Source organism: Tachyglossus aculeatus, chromosome X5, assembly GCF_015852505.1.
Source record: "Tachyglossus aculeatus isolate mTacAcu1 chromosome X5, mTacAcu1.pri, whole genome shotgun sequence".
Taxonomy (NCBI): Eukaryota; Metazoa; Chordata; class Mammalia; order Monotremata; family Tachyglossidae; genus Tachyglossus; species Tachyglossus aculeatus.
In genome coordinates, this window is record NC_052097.1 from 1,277,776 (window position 1) to 1,288,556 (window position 10,781).

The window sequence follows — 10,781 nt, forward strand, 5'->3', positions numbered from 1 at the left end:
CAACTTTCCTCTGAAAGCTAGCAGGGAATCGGAGTGCTCCAGTGCCTCTTCTGAATTAAATGACCCAAGTACTAGTAGCGGCACCACCCCCGGGGCGGTTTGAGGTGCTGGTTTGCCTGGTGGGCCGGGGTGGGGGCACCGGGAGGGCCCACCTCACCCCTGCCCCCATCAGCCAAGGGGAGCAAATCTGGTCTCTTCCCTCCTTGTTTTCCAAGCCCATGTCCATAGGAACCCCTGCAGAAGGCCAGCTGCTTTCTCGCTCGGCTTCCTAGCATCTGGTTTGCCCATGTTGCTGCCAGCTTAGGGGAAACAAGGCCGGAAGGCACCTTTGCCCCGGGGGCATTCAGGACCCCTAAATGCTTGTGACGGTGTGGTGTTGTTCTGCTCTGAGCTGCCACTGTCACCTCAGACCAGTCCCTGCGGGACTCAGACCTCGGCTGGCCCGGGAGTCACACGCCACTCTTCTCTGCTCTGCTCGCTGGAGAGACAGAGACCCAGTGCTGCTTGCACCTGGGCTTGGCCTGGGCCCAATGGGGCTAATGTCAGGAGCTGCGTTATTTGGAGGGGGAAAAAAGTGCCCCCCTTGGGGAGAGAGCCCAGACCTGGGAGCCAGATGACTGGATTCTAATCCGGGCCCCACCACCTGCCTGCTCTGTGATCTTGGACAAGTCCCTTGACTTCTCTGGGCCTCAGTTCCCTCACCTGTAAAGTGGGCCAGTATCAGTTCTCCCAACTATCTAGACTGTGAGTCCCAGGTGGGACAGGAACTGTGTTCAACCTGATTATCTATTACTGCTCCCAGCACGGCACAGGGTTTGGCACACGGTAAGCACTTTAACTCCACAATTATTATTGCCATTATTATCGGGGCTGACCCTGGGTGCACCACTTGGGCCCAAAGGGACCTGGGCAGCCCTAAAGCAGGGAGCCTCGGGGAGGGACGGCCGTTCCGGCCTCTCGTCCCAGAGACGCATGACCTGGGAGATGGGCAGCAGACCAGCTAGCGCGTGGCCGGCCGGCTGGCTCCGGCACACGTGCTAGCTCGTGTGCGTGCTCGGACAGCAGTGGCTTGCATGCAGGCACTCTCACACACACAAACACACACACACAGCACACACTTCGGTCCTCCCTCCGCTCGCCTAGCGTGAGTTGTCGCCGCATGGCGGGTCGGAGACCTGGCAGCCCATGTTGGGGCCCGTCACCTGCACGCGGAACAGAGTGCCGTCGGCGCACACGCAGAGCTTGTAGCGCAGCCAGTGGCCGTCGCTGGGCTGCTGGCCCGGGGCCGCGCTGGGCAGGCGGGTGGGGCTGACCATGACCGTCCCGTTGAGGATGATGCTGTGTTCCTGGTGGGGAGAGCGAGGCCCAGGGTCAGGCTTGGCAGCCAAGGGCCAGCGGATCAGAGACCCTCTCGGCCTCCCCAGAGAGAAAAGGAATTCCGGACCACCCGCCTCTTCCTCCCTTCAGAGACCTCAGGTCGTTGGCCCCATCATCCCGCCCCTTTGATGAGTGTCCGGGCGGGCTGGCCGGCCAATCCCCCTGTGGCTCCGTCTGTCTGTCCATCGGTCCCTGTTCTCGGTTGGTGGGTCGGTGTGAGGCTCATGAGGGGAAGGGGCCTGGGTCTGATCTGATTATCTGATTATTTGGATTCTCCTACTACAGCCCGGCCCGCATACTCTGCTCCTCTAAGCACCAGCTTACTACTCACTGTGCCCCAATCTCATCTGTCTCACCGCCAACCCCTCACCCACATCCTCCCCCTGGCCTGGAACCCCCTCCCCTTCCATACACGCCAGACCGCCACTCGCTCCACCTTCAGAGCATCATTAAGGTCACATCTCCTCCAAGAGGCCTTCCCTGATTAAATCTTTCCTTCTCCGGCTCTCTCTCCATTCTGTTGCCTACACACTTGGCTCTGTGACCTTTGGACATTTGATATTCACCCCACCTCCAACCCCACGATGCTTATGAATGTATCTAAAATTTTTTATATTATATATTAATATATTTATCATTATTACTATTTAATGCCTGTCTCCCCCCTCTAGACAGTAAGTTCATTATGGGCAGGGAATCTGTCCACTAATTCTGTTGCACTGTACTCTCCCAAGTGCTTAGTACAGTGCTTTAAACATAATAAGCTCTCAATAAATACCATTAATTGATTGATTTGAAGCGACCCCGTGGCTCAGCACAGTGCCCAGCTCGGCACAGAATACGCAAGGTAATGACTACAAGGCGACTGTAAGTCCCCCCAGAAAGGTGTGAACCTTGGCCGCCCCAATCCTCCCGCAGGCTGAGGGCTCAGAGCCGCCTGTTCTGGAGCTCTGGCAGGGCGTGACCGAGGGGCTTGCCCTGTCCCACCCTCCACCGGGATTGGCCTGGAAATCCCTAATCTGGAGCTCTGGGAGAACAGGCTGGTGAGCAAATGACCTCTGGCCCCAGCCTGCTGCTGCCAGGGCAGTCGTCTCCCAACTGCCTGGTGCCCTTGGATACATCCGTCACAAATCCCCTTCCCTCCAGGCTGGGACAACCCAAGGAGCTCGGGGCCACAGGCTCAGGGTCGCTGGCTGGGTCTTGCCCACTCTGGGCCCGGCTCTGTACCTTGGGCAAGTAACCTGGAAAGTAAAAAGGAACGTCTTCCACTGCTTTGTCTCCCCAAACCACAGCTGAGAGAGACTCAAGGAGAAAAGGACACATTTCCTGATGGAATTTGTCCCTGTAGACCCCAAACCTGCCTTGTGCTCAGGAGAAAAAATCAGGTCCTAGTGAGTTAAACTCACAGATTGGAGGGGTGCCTAGGGCAGAGGCTGGATTTCACTCCTTGACTTCTCTGGGCCTTAGTTACCTCATCTGTGAAATGGGGATTAAGACTGTGAGCCCCATATGAGGCACGGATTGTGTCCAACCTGATTACTTTGTATCTACCCCAGCACTTAGAACAGTCCCTGGCACCTGGTAAGTGCTTAAATGCCATTAAAAAAAAAATAAAAAATTTCCTCAGACTCTCTCCCTGGTACTCACGGCTTTAAGCTCCATGTTTCCGCCCATGTGGAACTCGATGGTTTTGCCCATGATGAACACTCCTTCGTTCCCGCGGACGATGGCGCGCCCGTCCACCTTTATGTTTAAGTCACTGGTCGCGTTGCTGGTGATCTGGAAAAGACAATATCCCCAAGCGGGGAAGATGGAGGGATGCGGGCAGATGGCTGGGGGCGGCTCGGAGGGGGCCCAAACGCCGCCATGCACAGTAACGCCAGGCTTGGGAGCTGCCGCCTGCTCTCTGAGGGGGCCTCAGCAGAGCTGCCCTTTCCAGTTGGGAGTGTCGGGCCCTGGCCGGGCCAGCCCTGGGCAAAACGCTCCTCCTGGAGAGAGCAAAAACCCAAACCTGAGCTTTTCGTGGGTCCAAAGCGGGGCCACCTCGTTCTCAGTATGCCAAAGAGCCTGGTGAGGTGCTTTCTGTGGGCTGGCAGGGTGGCACTGTCGGGGCAGGCTCCCAGGACCTAGCTTCCTGACTGGCCTGGTGGCAGCCTGAGCAGCAGCAGCGTCCAGCTGGCTCGGGGGTCCCGGCCCTCTCTCCTTCTTTCTCCTCCAGAAACGGAGATGTGGCAAACTCCCACATCAAACTGGTTCCGTTCTGCCGATATTTTGAACGACATCTCTTTCCAAGACTCTTTGTCCAAAGAGTCCTTGGGGGAACAATCCCGTAAGGTCCAGGCTGAGCCTGCTAGCACGAAGGAGAATGAGAAAGGTGGGCTAGCCTCTGGTCTGCTGAGAATCTGTCGGACAGACCTTCTCCTTGCTCTGGAGGGTCTCCGCCTCCCCGGACCTGTCCTCTGAGGACCCGGGACTCCTGGAGTTTCATCACCTCTCTCCGTCCCCGGTCTCTCTCCAGCCTCCTATGCTCTGAGCAGAGGAGGGCTCCTGCAAGATGCTGAGGGGGTCCTGGAGGGCCAGGGCCAACCTTTGGGGCCGCAGCTGGCCAGATGGCCTGGGCTGCCAGAGGGCTTGGCCCGAGGCTCCGGAGACAGAGGTCGTTGGCCCCGGCCCGATTCTGCCCAAACAGGACGATTCCCCCGCTGGCTTGCGTGAGGGTGAGTGTGAGTGCTAAGGGTCTAATCCCTACCCTCTCCGTGGAGGCCTTCTGCACATTCAGACTCTTCACACCACTGGGCAAATGGAACTCGTGGGTTTCGTAGTCGGTGCTGAACAGGGTATTCTGCGTCCGCGGGTCTAGAAACTGCATCCCGATGTCGCTGGTGATGGAGGTCCTGTCCTTCTCCACGCTCAGCTTGGTCGTCCCTTGCTGAAAGACAATCTTGAGGGAGCCCCAGAGGTCAGGATGGTGTCCGAAGGCCAATTCCCCTGGCCCTTCCAGAGCAGACCTGGAGCCCGGCTACCCCGGCCTCCTCGCCACCCCGTCCCCAGACCCAGGCGCGGGACGTCCTGGAAGGTGAAGTGACTTGGGGTGGGCAGGGAGGCCGTGCCACTGGAGGCTTAGCCCAAAGGACCCTGCTGCCGGGCAGGGGTCGCCCCTTGGGGACTTCAGAGCTGCCAGCCGGCACCTACCCAAAAGACCACACGATGATTTATTCGACCCACCCAATCGGTAGGTACTTCACCCCAGTGGTCTTCCCTGTCACAGCGCGAGCCCCTTGAGGGTGGGGAAGGGGCGGCTGCTTGGCCTTGGACCAAGTAACCAGAGGGCACTCTGGAAAAGTGGCTACTACTACTGCTGCTTGGCTCCAAGAGGACAATCGAGGCAGGCTCGATGCCGCGTATTTCCCCCAGAGCCGCCCCGGAGACCCCGGGCCCCCTCTCCGGGGAGCACCCATCCCAGCCTTCCCCGGGGTGGCCACGTACGGGCTGGTTGTTCCCGGTGATGACCAGGTTCTCGTTGCGCCGGCCCCCGACCGTGCTCTTGTGCAGGGGGTGGATCACTCCCATGTCGGACACCTGCTTGAAGCGCAGCAGGCCGCTCTCGTGGAACTCCATGCTGTCGCAGCCGTTGGGCCCGATCCGGATCACCGCCCAGATAACCAGGGTGATCTGTGAGAGAGAAGGGCAAGGAGGGAGGGACGGACATGAAGCCCGAGGCACACCGGGTCACCGAGGACTCGGATTCGACAGCTCCCTCCGTCCTGGGTCCGAGGAGCCTGAGTGGTGGACCGTAAGTGCTGGATTATCGCCACTCTCCCACCCCCGAGAGCCCCCCTACTCCTGCCCTGGGCTTCCTTTGCTTATTGCCCCCCAAGGGTAGTTTTCCACCCAAATTCCCGTATTCCCGGTGGGCCCACGGTTAGCCAAGCCCTTTACCCCCTCGCCACTGGAACTCACGTCCGTGAATGGACGGACTACTGTACAGTGGAAGGCACACCTAGAAACCCTGAATCCTGTCTCCCCCTTTTAGACTGTGAGCCCACTGTTGGGTAGGGACTGTCTCTCTATGTTGCCAACTTGTACTTCCCAAGCACTTAGTACAGTGCTCTGCACACAGTAAGCGCTCATTAAATACGATTGATGATGATGATGATGACGGTCCAGTGCAGTTAAGCTGAAGCAGCCACCGGGACGCATCACAGCATCACGCAGTGCTGTACACACAATCAGCCCACAATAAAGACCACTGACTGATGGACTGGTCACCCCACAAAACACGCCAAGCGCATGAACACATCTGTGAATGGTGTTCTGCTGAAACAGACTTGGGCCATGGGAAGAACGCTCCCTAATTCTCCCTCTGGGTTACATTTCAACGGTGTCATGAGAACACGTGCCAGAGCGGAACAGAGAAGCGGCGTGATCCAGCGGAAAGAGATCGGGCCTGGGAGCCGGTGGACCTGGGTTCTAATTCCAGCTCTGCCACTTGTTTGCTGAGTGACCTTGGGCAAGTCACTTCACTTTGTTGTGCCTCAGTTCCCCCATCTGCAAAATGGGGACTAAATCCTACTGTCTCCTATTTAGACTGTGAGCCCCATGTGGGACAGGAACTATGTCCAACCTCATTATCTTGTATCTACCCCAGCACTTAGTATTGTGCCTAGCACATAGCAAGCGCTTAACAAGTATCATTAGAAATAAAGACTTTTGGTTGATTGACTGACTACATCCAGAGGGAAATAAGAGGTGGTGATGGTGCTACTGGTGGGTCACATGGGGAAGTGAGGAGGGGCCCTCCTGATCTATCCTGGCAAATGTCTTGGGGTCAGTGTTAAGCGGGATAGGGGTGCTCGCTGAGGGTTCCTTTAAAGGGAGCACCCCCGGGCCCAGACACTCCACACCCACTTTTTCTCAATCAGGGAGACCTCAGTTACCTCATCTGTAAAATGAGGATCAAGACTGTGAGCCCCATGTGGGACAGAGACTGTGTCCAAACTGATTACTTTGTATCTACCCCAGTGCTTAGAACAGTGCCTGGCCCATTCATTCATTCATTCATTCAATCGTATTTATTGAGCGCTTACTGTGTGCAGGCCACTGTACTAAGCGCTTGGGAAGTACAAGTTGGCAACACACAGTAAGTGCTTAACAAATACTATTTAGAAAAAAAGAAAAAGCCCTCAGAGGCAAGTCAGCCCATACCTCTAGACCAAATTCTGAGGTTGACTGATCGAAGTTAATAATAATAATTATAGTATCTTTTAAGTGCTTAGTATGTGCCAGGCACCGATACACAAGCAAATCGGGGTGGAAACAGTCTCTCTCCCACGTGGGGCTCACAGTCTCAATCCCCATTTTACAGATGAGGGTACTGAGGCCCAGAAAAGGGAACTGACTTGCCCAAGGTCACACAGCAGACAAGTGGTGGTGCTGGGATTAGAACCCATGACCTTCTAACTCCCAGAACAGTGCTCTATCCACTTCACCTTGTGAGGTTCTTCTCGGAGGTCAGAACCAAGTCTTCGGGAAAGTGAGGGAGGGAGAGTACGGCAGCTCTTGCTTATGTCCTCTCTCTTTCTCTCTTCCCCTGCCTGCCCGGTTGGCCTTCCCAGACCATTCGGGTTTGTCCCTCCCTTCCCCGGCCCTCAAAGCGACAGGGGGCTTGGCCGGTGATGGACCCTCGACTCACGATCAGGTTGATGACGGCCAGGAGGAAGAGCAGGACGATCACGCAGATGGCCAAGTTGCCCTTCCTTCCCCGCAGGCCGGTCTTGTGGAGACGGTCCTCGTCAACGGGGACGTAGCCGGCCTTGAAGTTGCTGTTGTGCTCTTTGTTGACGTTCCTGCGCTCGACGGCCTTCTCGCGCATGGACTTCTTCACGGGCCCGTTGGAACTCTATCGGAGCAAAGCAGACTGGGTTTGTGTGTGAGTTGGGTTTGCGGGGGTCGGGGATGCGTTGAGGCTGAGGTAGGCGACGGCAGAGTTTGTGGCCGTCTTCACTGCCCTCCCAGGAAGGGGGTGAGGGAGGAGGAGGAGGGATTTTGGCAGTTCCCGTCTGTGATACGGGATACCACAGGCCAGCCAGCTCCACTCGGGGATGTCACTAGAGGGAGGCTCACACACTAGTGGTGGCGGCTGACACAGCTCCCTGCTCTGGGAAGGTGATACCTCCCTTTCCTCCCCGAAAGTCCACCTCTCAAGTTCTACGATCCCACATTTCCTCCAGCCTCCAGGACGTCTCCGCTCGTCTGTCCCACCAGTGCCTCAGACTCACCGTGTCCAACACTGAACTTGTCACGTTTCCTCCCTCTCCCACTTCTCCTCCTGGACTGGCCCACTCCCTGTCGATAACTCCACCGCCCTCCCCGCCTGACCTGGATGTCCTCCTCAACTCCCAACTGTCTTCCAGCCTTCACATTCCAACTCCTCCTAACTGCCACTCCAAGCATCTCCCCGATCCGCCCCTTCTTCACGGCCCAAGCAGCTCCTCGATTCCCCCTCTGGTCGGAGCTCGGGTAGTGGTCTCCCGCAGCAGCCACCTCGTCGGCCTCCCTGCCTCCAGCCTCTACTGGTGGTCTTGGCCTATGCTACCCATCACCCCGTGGTTCAGCTTCCTGAAACGGTGCTCTGCACACATCTCTCCACTCAGCCGAGACCTTTTCAGTGGTTCCCCCCTTTCTCCACATCGCACGGAAACTCCTCCCCATTGAGTTTGGGGCCTTCCACCGGCTCTGCCCATCTCACGCTCTCGTCACCTGCCTCTCCACGGCTCGCACTCTTTGCTTCTCCCAAGCCAACATGCTTCCAAGTGCCTCACTCTAAACTCTCCTCACCTCCGACCCCTACTTAATGTTGTTTGCCCAGCTCGGAACTCCCTCCCGCAACAGATTGGCTGGGCCATGGCCTCTCCCGTCTTCAAAACCCTCCTAAACTGCCACTTCCCCCAAGAAGGCTTCCCTGTTCGAGTCACAACCCCCCTTCATTTCCCCTACTCCCTCTCGCCGACCTATGCCTTTGGGTCTGAACACTTTCAGCACTTGACATTCACGACAGGGCCTTATGAACGTAGCCGTAATTGATTTTAACGTCTGTCTCCCCCAGTAGAGTGTAAGCCCCTTGTGGGCCGGAAACTTAGCTACCAACTACGTTGGGTTCCATGACGGTTTGGTGGATTTTTGCTCCGTGAAATGCTGATCACAAGTAATCCTTTGGGACGACAGGATGCCCTGACGACCTCGGAAATCAACGACACGACTGTCAAGTAAACCCCACTGCAGTCACAGCACTACAGAATCCATCAATTGATGGTATTTATTGAGCTTCTACTGTGTGCAGAGCACTGTACTAAACGCTTGGAAGAATACAACAGAGCTGGCAGACACGTTCCTTGCCCCCACAAGGAACTCACGGTCTACGAGGAGACAGACATTAATATAAATATATTATGGATATGTACAGAAGTGCTATGGGGCTGGGGGTAGGGTGAATATCAAGGGTTTGAAGGGTACAGACCAAAGTGTGTAGGCGATGCAAAGGGAAAGGGAGTTGGGGAAAAGAGGGCTTAATCAGGGAAGGCCTCTTGGAAGAAGTGTGATTGTAATAAGGCTTTGAAGATTGGGGAGAGTGATGGACTGCCAGTAAGTGACAAAACCACAAATCCAGAAAAACAAGGTAGTACGTAGTAGTTAGCTCCAGTACTTGGAGGAAGGAGGAGCCTGCAATCTCCCTGCTCCTCTATTATGCTACAGCAATACTTTATTTCTATTAATGTCTATCTCCCCCTGCCCTCAACAGGCTCACAGTCTAGAAGGGGGGGGAGACACACTTGAAAACAAGTAAACAGGCATCAATAGCATTAAAATAAACAGAATTATATATCTATATAAATATTAATATAAATATAATTATAGATTTATTCAGTGCTTACTGGGTGCAGAGCACTATACTAAGCGCTTGGAAAGTACAACACACCAATGAAGAGAGACGATCCCTGCCCACGACGGGCTCACAGGCCAGAGGGATCGCGGCAGGGCTCCTTCCCTAAGGAAAGCTGCTTTCCCAGAGGAACCTCAGGGGGAAAGAATCAATCAATCAATCTGTGTGCAGAGCACTGTACTAAGCGCTTGGGAAGTACAAGTTGGCAACATATAGAGACAGTCCCTACCCAACAGTGGGCTCACAGTCTAAAAGGGAAGGGACTATTCTGGCACCTTTGGAAAGCATACAGACTGGGAGGGCACAGTAGTGCCTTTTTTTCTACACTCCAGCGCTTTGCACATAGTAAGCGCTTAATAAATGCCATTATTACTATTATTATTACACAACCCCCCTGCCCAGGGACTGGAGAAGGGAGGGAGGGGGGAGTTGGTGGGGGAGAGAACAGCTGCGGGCCTGGTGGAGGCAGGGCCGGGCTGACTGTGAGCCCACTGTTGGGTAGGGACTGTCTCTCTATGTTGCCAACTTGGACTTCCCAAGCGCTTAGTACAGTGCTCCGCACACAGTAAGCGCTCAATAAATACGATTGATGATGATGATGATGACCGTTTGGGAACGGGCAATAACGGTTTACAGAGGCTGGTAACGGAGGTGAGGGGAGGCAGGAACCGTCTGGAGAGGGTGACAACGGTTTGGGGAGGGTGACAACGGTTTGCAGAGGGTGACAACGGTTTAGAGAGGGCGATAACGGTTTGGAGAGGACGGGAACGGCGTTGGGGGGGGGGGTGTTGTCGTCTCCTCCCCAGAAGCCGGAGGCCTCCCACCCTTCGCCCCCTTCCCTGGGGGGCCTGTCCCTGCCTGTCCCGGCCCGGGTGGAGTTTACAGACCTGCTCGGCCGCCGCCACTGTAGTAGCCGCCGCCGCCGCCATCTTTCCGAAATGGGAGCCCGGCTCCTCCCCCGACCCCCGGCCCCCCGCCCTCCATCTATTCAATCTCTTCTAGACTGGGAGCCCACTGCTGGGTAGGGACCGTCTCTATATATTGCCAACTTGGACTTCCCAAGCGCTTAGTACAGTGCTCTGCTCACAGTAAGCGCTCAATAAATTCATTCATTCATTCAATCGTATTTACTGAGCGCTTACTGTGTGCAGAGCACTGGACTAAGCGCTTGGGAAGGACAAGTTGGTAACATAGAGAGACGGTCCCTACCCAACAGTGGGCTCACAGGCTAGAAGGGGGAGACAGAGAACAAAACCAAACATATTAACAAAATAAAATAAACAGAATAAACATGTACAGATAAAATCGAGTAATAAATACGTACAAACATATGTACATATATACAGGTGCTGTGGTGAGGGGAAGGAGGTAAGGCGGGGGGGATGGAGAGGAGGAGGAGGAGGGGGAGAGGAAGGAGGGGGCTCAGTGTGGGAAGGCCTCCTGGAGGAGGTGAGCTCTCAGTAGG

General features: G+C 55.7%; 1 protein-coding gene across 1 annotated transcript; it reads right to left on the reverse strand.

Moving 5' to 3' along the window:
- Positions 1-790: 790 nt before the first annotated feature.
- SGCB (sarcoglycan beta) lies at positions 791-10,256 on the reverse strand. The gene is made up of 6 exons (XM_038769180.1): positions 10,204-10,256; positions 7,070-7,276; positions 4,864-5,049; positions 4,127-4,318; positions 3,025-3,156; positions 791-1,346 (listed from the first exon to the last, which is right to left on the reverse strand). Exons 1-6 carry the CDS (start codon positions 10,243-10,245, stop codon positions 1,140-1,142), a joined length of 966 nt encoding a protein of 321 aa, XP_038625108.1. The 5' UTR covers positions 10,246-10,256; the 3' UTR covers positions 791-1,139.
- Between the last annotated feature and the right edge of the window lie 525 nt (positions 10,257-10,781).

What these genes read in the sequence shown, in the direction of transcription:
- SGCB (XM_038769180.1), bottom strand. Translation starts at nt 10,245, where the DNA reads ATGGCGGCGGCGGCGGCTACTACAGTGGCGGCGGCCGAGCAG. An exon ending in AGAAGGCCTCCACGGAGAGG is followed by an intron (nt 3,157 to 4,126) that starts GTAGGGATTAGA and finishes TGTCTTTTCCAG; the next exon opens with ATCACCAGCAACGCGACCAG. An exon ending in GAAACATGGAGCTTAAAGCC is followed by an intron (nt 1,347 to 3,024) that starts GTGAGTACCAGG and finishes TCTCCCCACCAG; the next exon opens with GAACACAGCATCATCCTCAA.